The 17,404-nt window shown below is 44.0% G+C and overlaps 1 protein-coding gene across 11 annotated transcripts in view; it reads right to left on the reverse strand.

Annotated features, from left to right (window-relative positions):
* The window catches only part of VPS35L (VPS35 endosomal protein sorting factor like), a 133,811-nt gene that overhangs the window by 113,392 nt on the left and 3,015 nt on the right, over positions 1-17,404 (reverse strand). For 7 of the 11 annotated variants that reach the window (XR_012122294.1, XR_012122295.1, XM_073215498.1 and 4 more), the window contains exons 2-7: positions 12,614-12,713; positions 9,882-10,082; positions 7,506-7,628; positions 5,225-5,249; positions 2,530-2,606; positions 234-362 (exon numbers count right to left, since the gene is read on the reverse strand). Coding sequence is in view for 9 of the 11 variants with exons in the window: in XM_073215498.1 (XP_073071599.1) it covers positions 234-362; positions 2,530-2,606; positions 5,225-5,249; positions 7,506-7,628; positions 9,882-10,082; positions 12,614-12,713 (655 nt within the window). In the remaining 2 variants the exon portion in view is untranslated. The remainder of the gene's footprint in view (positions 1-233; positions 363-2,529; positions 2,607-5,224; positions 5,250-7,505; positions 7,629-9,881; positions 10,083-12,613; positions 12,714-17,404) is intronic. The other 4 variants (XM_036992107.2, XM_036992112.2, XM_036992108.2 and 1 more) reach the window with 3 other exon arrangements.

A 17,404-nucleotide genomic window follows, 5' to 3' on the forward strand; every position in this document is an offset into this window, starting at 1 on the left:
GGTGAAGTTCCTGGAATCATGCAGTGCACAACCTGTGCAGCTGTACACGGAGACCCTGGGATTAGCCATCTCAAGAAACAGATTCATAATCACGGCCTTTCCCAGCAAGTATGTGAAAATGGAACAGATGAAAAAAATAGGGTAACGTCCTGAAAACAGGTCTCTGAAAACCAATTCTCTACACGCCAGCTTTATATAGGAAATTCTGGGAAAAAAAAATCACTAGATCTGACCTGGATGACTATTTTTAGAGCCTTCACTTTCTGGTCGGAGGCCCAGGCATCTTTCAGTGACTGGTTGAGCTCCTCTATGCGGTTCACATAATCCTGTTGAGTCAAATTCAACAGTTCCTTTTGGGATCCCTGTGGGCAAAAAGTGGGAAGACGTAAATACAAAAGGAAAATCATTGTCTGACCATCAACCCCATGAACAATACTGAGTACTGGCTGAGCTTCAGTCTCTAAGTTTTCCTCATGCACCCAACTAGGACTGATAATTTTTGTCTTGTGATCAAAAAGGTTGAGTTTTCTGGAAAGACAGGCAGAGTCCAGGGACTGAGAAACAGCCTGAGAGGCAAGTCAGACCTAAGTCAACTCCCAGCTTGGCCACTTTCTAGCTGCATGATTCTGGATGAGCTGCCTTCCTCCCTGAGCCTCACCTGTGAACAGTGGTAACAGGACTTAACGGTTACAGGATTTACTTTATTCTACGAATAAAGTATTCTACCGTGTGCAAGGCATGGTACACCAGATGGTTGAGATACAAAGGTGAGTAAAAAGGCATTATTTCTGCACGAATGGAGTTTAAGGTACAGAAGATGGGATGGACATTAATACAAACTGAGGTAAATGCTTGGGAGGAAACAATTCTATGAGGACACACATCACAGTTCACTGCTTCATGTAACATTAAGGAAGAAAAAGTGCTGATCACTGACACTCACCGAGAGCCCAATTTGGGGGATATTCAAATGTGGGCAGAAAGGTTCATCTTATAATGCAAGAAATATGGAACACAAAGGAATGGACTTAAAATGGGTGATCAAGAATGGTTTCCTGGAGGAAGTGATACTGGAGACAAACGCTAGGTGGAGCACAGGTGTTAACTAGGCAAGGGGGGAGTGGCGCTAACTAGAGCAGGGAGAGAACATTCGGGACAGAGAGCAGACCATGGCAAAAACCCACACAGAAGTCAGCAAGATCATGACATAGACAGAATAACAATATATACATAAAGAGAGCAGAGCCCTTGGCACACAGCACAGGCTCATTCATCCTTGGCTATTGTCAAGATGTTGTTTTCACAGCTCACAGAAATGAGGGCCATGCAAACACATACAAGGAGGCCAGGAACTAAATCTCTTTTCTATGAACATGCTCTGGAATCCAAAGTGAAGAAATACAAGTAGAAATACAAGAAGAAGGTTAAGGGAATTTAGACTGATCCCAGCTAGTCACACAAACTGTGAAACAGGGTCCTCCCTGATCCTTTGTGGTAGGAGAAGCGAGGTGACAGTTTGCACGAATGGGCTGTGCGCAGAGTGGCTTATGTCTCTTCTGGGCTGAGGCAGTCAAAAGTGACCATTTCTTGGCTCTGCAGCCAAGCTAAGGCCTCTAGACTCAAGATAATGATGGTGACAGCAGCTAACACTTACAGAGCATGTAACATCTGTGGTCTAAGCACTTCATATACATTAACTCTTTTAGTCCCTGTAGCAATCCTAAGAGACACGGACTAGGTAGCACCCCCATTTTACAGGTAAGTAAATTGAGGCACAGAGCTGTTAAGCACCTTGCCCCAAATCACAGAATTACCAAATGGTGGAGCTAGGATTCAAATCTAGGCAGTTTGACTCCAGCTTACCTTCTTACCCACCACTCTATGCTGCCTCTCTGAACTATAATCCAGAAGGCGCAATCTCACCTATCTCAAGGAGCCAGTAATGTTTATGCGTCAATTGCGACAGCGAGGGCTGTGCAACCCCAGTGGTGCCTGCCCTGGGTAAAAGCAAGAATTTATTCTACTATTTATTCTTCAATCAGGTAGAATTCAAGACAAGCCAGAAATCTGGATCCCTATGTTAAATGTAGTTTTTAAAAGTTGGTAAATGAGACTTGTTTTATAAAAGCAAATTCAGGCCAATTAAGATTCTTGTGGGCCATGTCCAGCCAGCACAGCAGCCGTGAGCAGCCTCTGCAGCAAAGTATGACGGGTATACCAGGCAAGGTGGCACCCCAGGGAGATGGCTCCGGTTGGCTCGTACAGTGGCCCCTGTCCCCATACAACCCAGCTTTGCTCAGGCATTGTGGTGAGAAAAGATGCCTTCAGAACACCAGCCCAAGGCAGGCTCCTGTGAGCCTGGCCAAGTGCACCACTGGCATCTGTCCCTGCATCAGTTGGTGCCCCAGAAGGACAAAGCACAATGCGCTGCTCAAGAATTAATCAAACAGCAGCCACAGACATTGATGTCACGTGGCAGAAGAAACACAAATGTCAACCCTCCCTGCATTCAGAAAACAACTTGCTCACCTCCTCAAAGTCATCCAGCTCCTCCAGCCTGGTCCGAACCTTCTCTGACATTGCGGGTGTGGCACTCCCAGCTTTGCCTAAACACAATGAATTCATGTCACACAGGTGGCTTTCCTCTGTCACCAACACCCCAAAGGAAGGCATCTTTCACTCTGCACTTCATCATAAACACAGAGAACATGGAACAATTTTCTTACAGAAAACTGACGTTTTGAAAGCAACATCCTTATATAACCAAAGTTCCACTGGAAGCTTTTTGGTTTAGAAGCTGCCCTAGGAGCTCAGGAGTTCAGCCTCAAAAAAGTTTGATATTTACAAACTTTCCACTGCACTGTTTATTCCTAAAGAAAGGTGATCTGGATAAGGATGCCAAAAATCCCTCATTTAATTGTTTTCCACAAAAGGCTTTCTCAAAATAAAAGGCCCGTATGACACTGCAGAACTGTTGTATGCTTATGCTAGCAAAACAACGATCTCCCTCTCTGCCCAGAGGTAGAAACAGTAGGGCTTCAAAGCCTTCCCTTCAAGCAAACAGGACTAGCTGTGCCTGCTTCCATCACCTGTCAACGCAATTCCTTCCATGTGCAGCGACTGGCAGAGAGAAACGAAAGAAAGGACTCCTGGGCGTGGGCCAGCCACAGGGCAAAGCTGGCTGTTCAGCTGGCTGTTGCTCTCCTGGGTCTCCAGTTTCAGACCCTTTGCCCCATCTTATGGGGCTTCTGTCGTAGAGTCTGAGGTCCCCTACCATGCTCAGCCTCAGGAACTAAAGTGTATTCTTTCAAGCGCTAGTTTCTTGGCTTTGGCATTAACCCATAGCCCTCTCTGGGACCAGCAAAGAGCAGGGCACAATTAGACAATTACTGAACACCCAGTAAAGTTAAGAAGTTGCCAATGTGTTTTTTTTTTTACCTTGTTTCTGCTTTTTCAAAACTTCACTTTCAAATACACGTAGAACAGTGCATATATGTATTTTTTTAAATTAAAGCATCATTGATATACAATCTTATGATGGTTTCAAATACACAACACAGTGGTTCAGCATTCACTCATATTATCAAGTCCTCACCCCCTCCATCGAGGTCACTGTCTATCAACATATATGTACATTTTAACAGATAATTATAAACCTTTGGAACTACCACCCTACTGTCTCATGCATTCACTACCAACTTTAGTTCATAACATTGACGTGTGATGTAACACAGAACTACAGGGCACCCAGTTTCACTGCTGCTAGTATTTCCCACTGTGTGAATACACTACAATCCTTTTTTATTCTCCTGTCGCTGGATGTCTGGGTGTTTCCTGGCTGGGGCTACTGTAAAGAATGTCTCTGTGAACATTTCTGTGCATGTCCCCTGCTTCTCCAACTTGTACATGAATCACAGGTAAGTTAACATGCAGATTCTGATTTTCAGGCACTCTGAAAAGCCTGACGCTCTGCATTTCTAATGAGCTCCCAGGTGATGTCACTGTTCCTGGTCCTTGGAGACCACACTTTAAGAAACATGGATTTGGGCAGAGTTGGGAAAAATGCTTTCTATAAAAGGGCCAGATATAAATATTTTAGGTTTTATGAACCAAAGTCTCTATACTACTTCACTCTAACATTATAGCACAGAAGCAGCCACAGACAATGTGTAAACAAATTGGCATGGCTGTGCTCCAATAAAACTTTATTTACAAAATCAAACTGAGCCAGATTTGGCCTACAGGACATAATCTGCCAATTTCTGATCTAGGGTATATCCTAGTAATGGAACTGCTGGGTCAAAGGGTTGGCCCATCTTCAGGTTTAGTAGATAATGCAAAAGTGCTATGGTTGTATCATTTTACAGTACCACTGGCAGCTTAAGAGAGTTCCTGTTGCTCTACAATCTCACCAGCAAGTGATTATTGGCAGACTTTTTGCAGTGGTATAACGTAGTTTTTATGGTTTGGTGTCAACGTTACGTCCGTAACAGCGGTGCTCATTCTCTGATTTCCAATGTGCTGTCTCAGTCTGCAGGGAAGTGGGGGACAACTGCAGCTGCCGTACCAGCGACTGGCACACAGGCCACAGCTGCGCTCATCTGCACCCCAGTGGTATACGACCTACCTCAGTCACTTCAGAATCACCTGGAGCTTCTGCAAGGAATTCCTGGGTCCCATTCCTAGGATTAGTTTAACAGATAGAGTGGGACCCAGTGGTATTTGTATAAAAGGTATAAAATTTGTTCTTCAGGTGACCCTCCTGCACAGCTAGTTTGAGACACCCTGGTCCAGAGCTTCTGGCCCTGAGTCTTGGCAGAAGAAATTGAGAACTGCTGTGTTCAGGCACGAGTGGCTGTGAGGCCTGCCTGACTCACCTCCCTAGTGTGTCTGTTCTCACAAGGAATAAAGAAGGCAAAGGATGGATCTCTAAAAAGAGGAGTTACAACTGTCCCCCAATTGGCAAGGAGGCACTTAGAGGGGAGACTATTGCTCTGTAACCTGAAAACCAAGCACTGAGCTTGTTTTACTCCTAGTAATCTCTTAAGTCTTTTTTTTTTCATTCATTATCTAAGTATGTATTTCAATTCTACTAAGTCCACACATCATCTAGGAAATAACAGCTTCAACTGAAGTAAGCATCAAGAGTGGATACTATACGTTTTCCTTGTAAAATTATATTAAAGGAATGGAAAAATTCCCCATCAAAACAATAAAAACTCACCTTTTTCAGATCCCATGAACAGATTCTGCACAGGCAAAAAACAAAAAACAAAAAACATGCTGGTATTTTTTAAAACTTACTGGATTCTGTAACAAAAAAACTTATACTTAAATTATTCAAGTAGCATTAAGATGATACAACCCATCATTTTCTAACAAAGCCATTTATTGATCCAAATAAAAAACACAAATGTTTATGCCAAGGAGGAAAATACAGCTCACCGGAAACTACTGGTGATTCAAATTTCTGCTCAGCTCAGGACTCTCAAAAGTGAGCCAAGATGTAGCAAAATTTTAAGGACAATGAGGGTCATGTGACAGCATTTAGTTGACTCTAAATCAGGGTTTCACAACCTGGTACAACTGACCTACAGGGCTTGAAGATTCTGTCACTGGGGGCCATCCTGTACACTGAAGGACGCTGAGTAGCACCCCTGGTCCCCACCCACTAGATGCAAGTAGCCACTCCACAGCTGTGACAACCAAAATCATCTCCAGACATTGTCGTACGTCCCCCAAAGGGTAAAATTACTCCTGGTTGAGAATCACACTCTAATTCAGTGCATTCAGAGAATAAGAAAAAATTTAATAGTCCAGCAATTCTGCCTGTTCTGCCCCAGTACACCCCTGGGAGAGAGGGGGAGAGGAAAGGCTGTGGCAGAGCCCTCCTGGCTGCCTTCCGAGCTCACCCCTTCCTCTGCGCTCACAGCCCCGACTTCTGATAGCACCGCATCACGTTCGTCGTCCCAGCTTCCCTCGCATCAGTGGAGGGGGACTCTGGAAGTCGCCAGAGGTGAGAGAAGGAGCATCCTACCTTCCCCATTCCTGCTAACAACCTGGACATGAGGTGACACTGACCCCGGCAGAGCAGCAAGACAGAAGGAGCCAGGTCCTTGATGCCTGTGGAGCTGCAGTACCAGCCCTGGGCTACCCACCTCTGACTTCCTTTCAGTGGCAAGAGAGACACGTGTCACCTAAATTATGTCACAGGTAATGGTATCACCATCAGGGAGGGCTCCAGTCCTAAGCAACTGAGCCTGGTCCTCAGGAACACAGGCACTCACCTGCCTTCCTGAGTTGGTCTCAGCTCCCCTGAGCCTTTCGTTCCCTAAGCAACTTCCCAAGTAGACGGTGAGCCCCTTGTCTTTCATGTATGTCCCTGGGCACAAGCCAGTGACTTCACCTAGCAGCACCCTGGGAAACCATGAACTTCCTGCCCTGAAAGAAGCTGGCTGAGTGGGACTCACTGAGCAACAGGACAAAATAAACCATCTCCAGGGCGCTCTCCTCACGTCATAATTCAAACTCCCCAGAATCAGGATGCCTGTGCAATTCTTTCTCTGACCTGTGCTACATCCCTGATTCCAAGAAACCAGTCAGCACATTTCCTCCCAACTAACACTGGCAGTGAACGTGAGACTTACAAGACTTGGGAGCTGCACTTCCATAACTGTAATGCTATGATGTGTAAGAAATATGGATTTGTCTGCCCTGCTCCCAGCGGAGCTCCTAAATCCCTGGGAATTTCCTGTGATGAGGACAAGTTGTCTTTTGTTATGTTAACAAGGTGACTCTGGACCTGCACCAAAGGGTGGGGACTGGGTGGGTGCCAGTGAAGCCAACCATGTGACTAAAGGGTCTGAATTTTCAGTCCCACCCCCAATGGGGAGAGGAGGGACTGGAGGTAGAGTCCAACAGTGAATGGTCAGTGATTCAATCAACCAGGCCTAGGTAATGAAGCCTCCATAAAAACCCAAACTCAGAGAGCTCCCAGACAGGGATACCAGAAAGCATCCACGTGCCACCATTCTGGATCCAAAAATCCACAGGGACAAGAGCTCCTTTGTTTGGGACCTCACTTTACATGTCTTTTCATCTGGCTGTTGAGTCCTATCATCCTTTGTAATAAGCTGACCATCTAGTGAGTAAACTGGTTTCCTGAGTTCTGTGAGCTGCTCTAGCAAATTAATCGATCCGACGGGGTGGTGAGAACTTCCGATCTGCAGTCAGTCAGAAGCATGGGTAACAACCTCGTCTTGTGACTGGCCGTGAAGAGGAGGGCAGTTCTGTGGGCCTGAGCCCGCAACCCATGGGATCTGATGCCATCTCCAGGTAGACAGGGTCAGACTTGATTTAAACTGTAGGACACCTGGCTGGTGTCGGGGAATTGCTTGGTGGGGCAGAAAAACCCACACCTTGGAATGGGGTGCAGATCAAAATAACAAAAATAAATTGACAACTGAATCTGAAGTAGCCCCTGGAGGAAAGTGTCCTATACTCACGATAGACAGCTTTTCTGTGGTGGTGTAGCGGGCGAGGATTTCTCCACGTTTGCTGGCCCAAGGCTCAAAGTCGGACCCCATGATGGAGCTATCATCTCTGTCACGTTTCTTTCTGGAGCTGTCCTAAGGAGAGGCAAGACAATCTCTTCAGCAGCAGCAGCATTTGAATCTTTAAAAAAAGAAGTACCAGCAAATAGGGTGACCACAGTATTGTACACTTGAAATTTGCTAGGAGAGGAAAACTTAAATGTTCTCATTAAAAAAAAGGTAAATGGATGAGGTGATGGCTGTGCTAATTAACTCAACGGAGGGAAATCCTTTCCATTCACAAGGTATAGGTATGTCAAATCGAAACACTGTACACTTTATCTTACAATTTTGTCTTTATACCTCAGTAAAGCTAAAAAGATAAAAGTATTCAGGGGAGCCTCCTACACTGTTGGTGGGAGTGTGGACTGTGCAGCCACTGTGAACGGCAGTAAGAAAGTTCCTCAGAAAACTAAAAATAGAAATACCATACAACTCAGTAACTCCACTTTTAGGAATCTACCCAAACAAAATCCCTAATTCAAAAAGACATATGCACCCCTATGTTTATTGCCACATTTTTTACAATAGCCAAGAAATGGAAGCAACCTAAGTGTCATCAATAGATGAATGGATGAAGAAGAGGTAGCACATATACACAATGGAATATCATTCAGCCATAAAAAAGAAAGAAACCCTGCCATTTGCAACAACATGGATGGACCTAGAGGGGATTATGCTCAGTGAAATAAGCCAGGAAGAGAAAGATAAATACCATATGATTTCACTTATTTGTAGAACCTATAAACAAAACAAAACAAAATGGATAAAATAACAATATACTCAGACACTGAGAAGTGACTGGTGGTTACCAGGGGGGATAAAAGGGCACAAAAATCTCAATCATAATATAAGTTGGTCACAGGGGTGATAGTACAGCAAGGGGAATACAGTCAATGATTCTGTAACATCTTTCTATATTGACAGATAGTAAGTGCACTAGCTGGGGTGAGGATTTAATAATGTGGGTAACTGGTAAAGCACTGTGTTATATACTTACATATCAACTACACTGAAATTTAAAATCAAATCAAATAAATAAAAGTATAAGCAGAAGGCAGACAGTCCCTCCCTGCAGAATAGTACAGACCTGCCTAAAGGTTTACTACAATAAAATGTTCAGGCCAATTCATATTCAGGCCAATAAACATCAAAAGATGTCCAAACTCATTATGAATTAAGGAAAGGCAAACTCAAAAGAGACCATTTTCAGTGACCAAAATGGCAAAGGGTTAAAATGACAGATAATATCCAGTTGGCAAAGATGCAAAGAGACAGGCACTCTGGAATATTGCTGGTGGAAGTATAAACTGGCAAAACCTTTTTGGAGAACAATTTGGTAGTAGCCATCAAAACCTTAATATACACTGCCTTAACCCAGTAATGCACTGCTAAGAAGTTACCCTGCAGAAATGCTTGCACGTGTGCACCAAGATATATGTACGTTCAAGGACCAATACATCAATCACTGTCTACACCAGCAAATACCAGAAACAGTCTACGTCTACAATGGAAACAGAATGGTGAATTAAAAGTATGGACACATTCTTCAGGATATGACACAGCCATTCTAAATAAGGTGATTCTATGTGTACTAATATGGGAAGCTCTCCAATACGTATTGTCAAATTAAAAATATATATATTAATATAGTTCAATTTATGTTAAAGAAAATACACAGATTAATGCAATGCCAGCACAGAATGACAGCTGAGAGTGTGCATTCTGAAGTCAGATTAGTCCGGTTTGAATTTCAACTTGGGTGTTACTTAACATCTTCCTCCACATGTGCCTCTTTAGTTGAGGATTCTCATGTGTCTCTGACAAGGCTGTATGGCAACTAATCTGGATGCACTTAGAAATCACCTGCCACACAGTAAGCTGATACTACTATTAATGTTCTTTATATGAGTACATGTGTCAATGCTCAGAAATTGCTGTCATTCATATCTATGAAAATACAAAGTTATGGAAAATACAGTATGGACCACCTCCAGGCTGGCAAACAGAAGGAGGGAAGACTTCATCTTCAGTGTTTGACATGAAAAACTAGTGAATTACATGTAATTACATAAGAATAATCCAAAAGAAATAATTATAAAAAGAGAGAAATTAAAACTAAGAGTCAATTTTAAAATGCTTGAAAAAAGAGAGGAAATGTTTCGAGGATCTGTCACAGCCTCTCTCTGGCAGGGGCTGCACCCTGTGGATGTCTGGACTATCTCAACTATGACAACCAGAATGCATCCCTGGGTGACATGTGTAATTTAAAAACAAATAAATGAAAACCTCCACCCCTGTACCCACTGGATGGCCACCCACTGTAGCGGCCACCGTGGCTGCAGGGTCAGCAGTGGCTGCAAACATGGAGAGGGGGTCAGTCCCATCCAGGACGCTGCTCAGTGGGTCCACCATGGAGCTGGAGGACGAGGAGGACGTGGAGGAGGTGCTTCCTTTCCGGCTCACTTTCTTCGTCTTTGACTCCGTGACCTTCAGAGAAATTTGTGGAGGTCAAATGGAAATCTCTGACTTTTCCCAGTGAAGCACTGAAACAGGTTACCCCTCATCCCCATGTGTTACACTGACCAGTCCTTTGCAGCAGGGACACTTATTTTTTGTGACAAGCTGACATGATTCAGAATCCCAATTGTTGAGGAAGAGAAGGTGGAGTCAGGAGGGAAGAGACAGGGCCATAGCGATTAGAAGGTGGTAATGTAATCACATTCCTATAGGGCCTTCTTGCTCAAAGTATGGCCCCTGGACAAGCAGCAGCCGTGTCACCTGGGAGCTCAGCAAAAATGCACATCTCAAGTTCTGCCTCTGATCCAGTGCATCCGAATTTGCATCTCAACAAGATTAGCAGGTATCTGTAAGGCAGCAATAGGCTAGGTGGCATAATGAACCAGGTTACCAAAAATCCCAGGGTCGTCCTACTTTGAGGACAATCCCAGTGGTTCTGCACACTACAATGCAGGGAATGCCCAGAAGATCCTCAGAAAGGAAGAACATCTCTTCCTTTTGGTATTGGAGAATGAAAACATCCTTCCTTTTGGAGAACTTCTCCCAAAGCCACGTGCTAGTGCATGTGCTGAGGTATAGGGGGGATATGGAGGGTGATGTCCTATCTTTCTTCCACTGGACCCATCTCTTCCCAGTTTTAGAGATGACCAGACCAGGGATGAACCGCTGAGCTAAGAGGATCCAACAAGAGTTTCCGCTGGAAATTTACAAGTGGTGTCCAGGAGGACTAGTTAGGTTCCACTGCTTTTTAAATAAGGAAGCTTTGAAAGCCCAGAGGCCAGCAGCTGAGGGACAGTGAGGGACACTTTGGACATGTGTCCATAGGGAAGCAGAGAAAACCAATCTCTTCACAGAGAGAGGATAGGATGGAGCAGAATGAAGGAGTGTTGGATAAAAGGGCATCTTTCCCCTGGTCCCTAGAAAGAAGACCCTAGAACATCCATCATTCAGGATCTTCCAGATCACAGTTGACTTTATGCTAATGAGATGATTCAGCAAGGGCACTGGTCACAAGACCAACCACGTGATTAGAGGACCCTTGAGCCAGGTGAGGTCAGTCTGACCTCAAGGGAGGGGAGGGAAGGCTGTAGATCAAGTTCAGTCAGATATTGCAGGACTCAACCAATCATGCCAATGGAATGAAACCTCAATAAAAAGTATGGACACTGAAGCTCAGTGGAGCTTCCTAGATTGTGAACACATGAAGTGCTGGGAGGTGGTGTGCCCTGATTCCACAGGCAGAGGGCACGGGAGCTATATGTTCAAGACCTTTGCCCTATGTGTCTCTTGTCCCATCATCATTCATATCCTTTATAAGAAAACCGTAAGCGTAAGTATAGAACTTCTCTGAGTTCTGTGACTTGTTCTAGCAAATTATTAAACCTGAGGGGGGGGTTTCAGGAAACCCTTGGACTTCTAACCAGTTGTTCACAGGGTGGCCTGGGGACCCCTAAACTTGTGACTGGTGTCTGGAGTGAGGGCAGTCCTATTGAAGACTTTACCCTAAACCTGAAGGGTCTCACACTAACCCCAGGTGATTGAGTGAAGTGCCTTCCACGGATGCACATTTATTGTTTTCATCTGCCTGGCACCTACTCCTTCACCTCCCAACTCTCAGCTCCCACAGGCCCGGTGGGGTAGACTCTGCTTATGGTCCCAAGGTGGGCACTAGGCCCAAACCAATCAGCGAGCATATTCTACGCTCCATCACAGAGTTGGTTCAGGGAGTGAAATAACATGACCGAGCAAACAAAAACTGCTGGAGAAAAGACTCCCCCTGTTGTGCTGTTGCTAAGCCATTAGGATGTGAGCTTGCAGCTGCTGCAGTTAGTCTATTTCCACGTGCGGGGGGAGTTCCTGAGAAGGATTCAGTTAACCCGTGGGTTAGCTACAGCTGCAGGAGCCCATGTGCACTTAAGAGGTCCTGGGAGGCCGAAGCTCAGTGTCGTGACTTCTTGCTTTATGTAATCACATGTGTATGTTCTCAGGTTCTCTGTCACTAAGAAACTTCTTTTCCTTGCTCTCCACTGGCATCTGCTTTCCTCCTCTCCACCCATGATGGCAGCCGCATTTCCCCTACTACGTGCTAATAAAAGTGCCAACTCAGAAGAGAAGGGCCATCTACATCTCCTGCCTGCTTTTTGTTTTGTTTTTTTTAAATAAACTTACAGATAGACTAAGAGGCCATTTAGGACAACACCGTATACTTGTAATTAGTGACTCTGAATATTCCAAGTAGGCAAATTAAGAAGATTTATAATGTTCATACCTCCAAATCAGGAACAAAGGCATCTCACACTCATGACAACCTCACTAATAGAAGAAAGGGGAGAATAAAAATGATGGGAAGGCCAACGTCTCAAAAAATGGGGACAGGCAACACAGTGGTTGACTTAAATATGCAACAGTAGCTACCACTGGCAAAATGGAAAAGACCCAGGAATATTGTCTGATTTTATGAAATACGAGTATTGTTTAGAGAGGACGTTGACAAAACTTACAGTTATGGGTTTCAGTGGGTGATAGTCCCCAAACTCCAATGGTACAGCCTCCAACCGGCATGATGCAAACTCAGCTTTGTAGTTCCTATTTCTGGAATGCCTGAGAAACAGCAAAACCCAGAAACCAATTAACTGATAGAGATACATAATACACTGAAAACTTTGCTGAGACTTCTTCGATGATGATGTAGTTTGTTGCAGAAAAGTGTTTCCACCAAGACCAATAAGAAATGCTAAATAAATTCTTTTAGATATCAGTTTGAAGGTATGAGGAGCTGTCGAGGCATGGAAGACCTGCGAGGCCAGATGCCAAGACAGACGGAAGCTCAGGGAGGTGAAGCCAGTTTCCTCACCCAGCCTTCTCTGTTATTGGCCAGTTGGAGGAAAGGGGACCCTTTTAAGAAGTGGCAAAGAGTTTGGCTGAACCCTGTTCACATCCTGGTGTTTGTGGAAGGGAGAATTTGTGAAGAGTGAAATTGGGTATCTGGTTGAGGAAATTTCTAAGCAAAGGGTTAAACAGGGTCAGCCTCTCCTGAATTCTTAAAGTGCAAGAGACAAATGACTTATTATAGACAGAATGGCTGGTAAAGAGCATAACATTTTAAAACTTGTTAAATTCTCAAAGACCACAGGAAGCTGGCAATGTTTCCCTGGCCTCCAAATTCCTTGAATTCATCCCGTATCTCCACACCACCAATCCTGTCCCCATTCACAGCTTCATGATTTAATATTTTGTGTCATGCAATATTTTAGTCAGTTTTCTCAGTAAACCTTGCTAACCCAGAAACCTAACTCAGGGCAAGAGAACTGAGAACCCATTTGACTTCATTTCTATATTTCTATCCCTTTCTAAATAAATTTCACGTTGAGAGCTGGAAAGGAGATTACCTAACAATACAGACTAGCCTCTACTTCTTTTTCCTTTTTAAGGGAAAAACCCTACCACAGCATATTGCTTAGTCCCTCTACGTCACATTTACAAAACAGTCTTAACACATGGTCTTCATCTTTTAAAAATACTGCAGTTGAAGTCACCTATACTCCTCCAAACTCCTTTTGATATGCTGTTAGCCAATCCTTGACTTACAAAACAAATCCCCCAAGAATTGGAGTAACAGTCATCAACAGCCACAACAGAGTTTTAAAAATCAAATTACATTTTCTTCTTTTCAGGTCACTCTAAACTTTAATCAACAGATTTTTGAAAGGTTCATTTCACAGAATGAGTAGAAATAGAATCTGACCTGCAATTCGGTTGAAAATGTGTTTTTCCATTCCTGTAATGATTATGAACAAATCAAGTGACTGAGAAAGGCGCTGTATCAAAAGAGCAGTGTGATGTGGTATTTAACAATCAAATACTAATTCTCATTTATTAAATACCAGGATTCAGACCAAGCCCTTTACCTCGACTTGCTCATTCAACCAACCCTGTGGAGCATGCCCATTTTCAGATGGAGAAGCTGAGGCTGTTAGACTGCTGGTAATTTGTAATAGACCAAGTTGCTCTGTCCCAGCAGCAGGTGACAGAGACAGATGTAAACAGAGGCACCCCAACTCTAATTCAATTGTTGGGCAGATCATCTACAGATCATCTTCAGAACTTGAAAAATTAAGCAACTACCTACTTCTATTTTTTTAAGGACCAAGTTTCGAAAAAAAAATTTTTTTTTAAGTTAGAGGGCAGGGAAACTTTGGGAAAAAAAACAGTACTGCCTCTGGAAAAACCTTAAAAAAAATGAATAACATTTACCCTTCTTGAAAGTCCATTTCCAACCACTATAGTATTCTGATCTTCCTCTCACTTTTTCTGTTAGTTCCTCAAATTTGTTCTCTGCTCCTTAGGGTTTCTTGCAGTTTGAAGCCTTGAAGCATTTTCTTTAACACCTGAGTCTTTAGTAAGATGAACAATGACCTCTACTAGGCATTTTCTCAAAAATCTTTACCATCCTTTTTCCTGCTAACATAGCTGAGGTAGTAGCTGGTAAAAATTCCCTCAACCCCAGCTCCTAGCATGCAAAAGGCTAGTTGGCTCCTTGGCAGCTGTCACAGAAAAAAAAAACGGCTAACATTTCATACCTCTACTCCTGGCTGGGTCTAGCTCCTGACTACTCAAAGTGTGGTCCACAGATCACTAGCAAGGTGAACATCACATAGGGAGTGTTTGAAATAACCCTGACCTATAAAATCAGGACCTGAATTTTAACAAAACTCCCAGGTGATTTTTATGCACATTATAGGTTGACAATGCCCCATTTTAAGCTTATTTACATCTGATAATCTGCATGCATAGAAATTCCATTATCAGTTATTACATCAATCTCCTTATACAGGAAATGCCAAAATCCATTAAATGATTTTTGTCAACTATTTTAATTCTCAAGTGATTTTTTAATTACTAATGACATACTATGGCCACATAGTTTTTTCTACCACAATCACAATATACCCTCCCCCTCAAGAGACTAAAAAGATATAGAAATTCTGACCCCAAAGGGTGGCACTTTAAAGAGGATAAATGGGAAATGTGATTCAGGGTGTACTGGATGTCTCATATGTTAGGCCAGGCAGGTCAAAATATATGAGCTAACAAAAAGGGGTTGGAGGGGGGAGAAGAGGCATTCTGGGAAGGCCCATGACAATTCAAGGGCGCTTGGGACACCCCTGCAATCTGGAAACTTCACCCCAAGACCTAGATTAGAGGCCCAACTGATAATGATGAAGATCATAGGCTCTGGGCTCCAAGCCTTAGGGTTCCTTGCAGGTTGTATGACTTTAAGTAAACTGTTTCATCTCTCTGCCTCTATTTCATCACCTGAAAAATGGGGTTGTTACAAGGATTAAATGAGATGTTGCACATTAAGCACTTAGCGTGGTGTCTGGCACACAAATGAAAAGGCTCAATAAATGTCAAATTTAATGTCACAAACACATTTCTCCTTAGTAGGCCTTCTCCGTTTAGTCATTTGTTCCATAACTAATACTGGGCACTCACTACCTGTCAAGCACCATGCCAAGCACAGAGATGGCTAAAACTCAATCTCTTTAACTTTTAAGGAGCAAACAAGTCTTAGCGGGGAAACTGAAAGGTAAACGTGGGTTACCACACAGGACTGTCTAGAGTGCAGCTGGATTAGTAATTAGGAACTTGGGGAGACCCCAGCTTGCTAAGAGGTTTATGGCACCTCCCCCTGTTTGTAATTTAAAGTAAAAACACCAAAGGTAAAAATGTATTGGGAGGTGGAAATGAAAACAGCATCTTCCTGGATTTTCTGATTACAAAATTTCACATTTTACTGAAGCCAGATGCTTCTCATGGTTTTTTGGTGTTTAAGCTCTAATGAATCCCTAAAAGGAGTTTCACATGAATAGGTCAAAGGAAACTCAGGGCATGGAAGAGCTGAGGGGCATCCAATCCTGAGTTGGTGGATCGAGTCTTTCAAAGACCCAAGAGAAAGCCAGGTGAAGGGAATAAGACAGCAGTTTACCAAGCATAAAACCAGAAGGCTCCATCTGATGGTTTCTAGGGTCTAGGACTGTATATTTCCTTCGCTCACTCACTCATTCAGTGTAAACCACATCACTTGGAAAGTCAGGTCAGACAATATCCCTTTCTGAGATTAGGGGATGTCTTGCCAATGGGTTTCAGCCCAGGGCAAGTTCACTATGGATTCAATGTGACCAAAGAAAATGACAGCAAAACATTCTTGGGGTGAAAGGGTTATTCCCAAGTTTATTTCCAGGTGGCAGTTCAGTCACTAGAATCTCATTCACTCAGAGCGAGTCTGCAGCCAGCAAACCGGTCTCTGCCTCTGGGCCCCTCTGTCTGCACAGCCATCCTCTGGGCATCTCTTCACAGTCGTCCCGCACAGCCATCCTCTGGACCCCCGTCTTCGGTGCTGCCACCACTCCAGCCTCTGCTCTGCTCTCCTGCAGCCTTGCAGCCCTGCCACTGTGTCGTGCCCAGAGCACTGGGTGGAGCTCTTCATATATATATAGAGTCAACAGCCATGTATTGCCCACAGGTGTGCAGTGAGCTAATCAACCAGGGCCAGGTGTGAATCCTGGCCACAGGAACTCTCATTTTATCCACACTCCACCCCTTCAGGATTCTTTCCTCTCAGTCTATGGGCCCTTAGTCCTCTGCAATGGTCCCTGTGCAAGGAAGCTCAAATATTGTTCTCCAGCCTCTCCAGCAAAAAGTCTTGCAGGCACACAGGCCGGACTCATGGTTCTGTCTCTGACCTCTGCCTCTTTGGTCTTAATGGCTGGAACTGCTGCTCTGGGTTCAGCTGTTGCCATAGCTCTAGTAAGATCCTATTGGACTTTCCATCTAATTTCCTTCCATCTGCTCCTGCCTGTATTAAATCAACCCACATCTGGGTCCTCGTAACCTTCATAGGGCCCTGTAAATTCTTCTTGTGAGTAACAGGTCTTCTTTCTTTCTGGATTCTCATTGCTTCTGCCTCTCCTAAGTCTGCTACTGTACATGTCACCTCACAGGATGCCCTAAGTGAGGGGGGAAAGAATGGCCACTAGAGACCCAAAGAGGGATGTGGGAGCCATTAGAAGTACAATATTTCTCATCCCAGTAGTGAAAATCTCTTCATCTGGGTTATAATTCTCTGGACTATAGATGGCATTTCTTATGCCTAGCTCTCGTAGCACCTGTTGGAGTTCAGCATATGTCTGCCATCTAACAGGAGAGGATGGCAGATCACCCTGATTGGGCCACACAGCACAAAGTGCGGCCATAAGCCAATAGAGGAGGGAGTGACTCCCTAGGATCTG

This window comes from Manis javanica, chromosome 10 (assembly GCF_040802235.1).
Source record: "Manis javanica isolate MJ-LG chromosome 10, MJ_LKY, whole genome shotgun sequence".
NCBI lineage: Eukaryota > Metazoa > Chordata > Mammalia > Pholidota > Manidae > Manis > Manis javanica.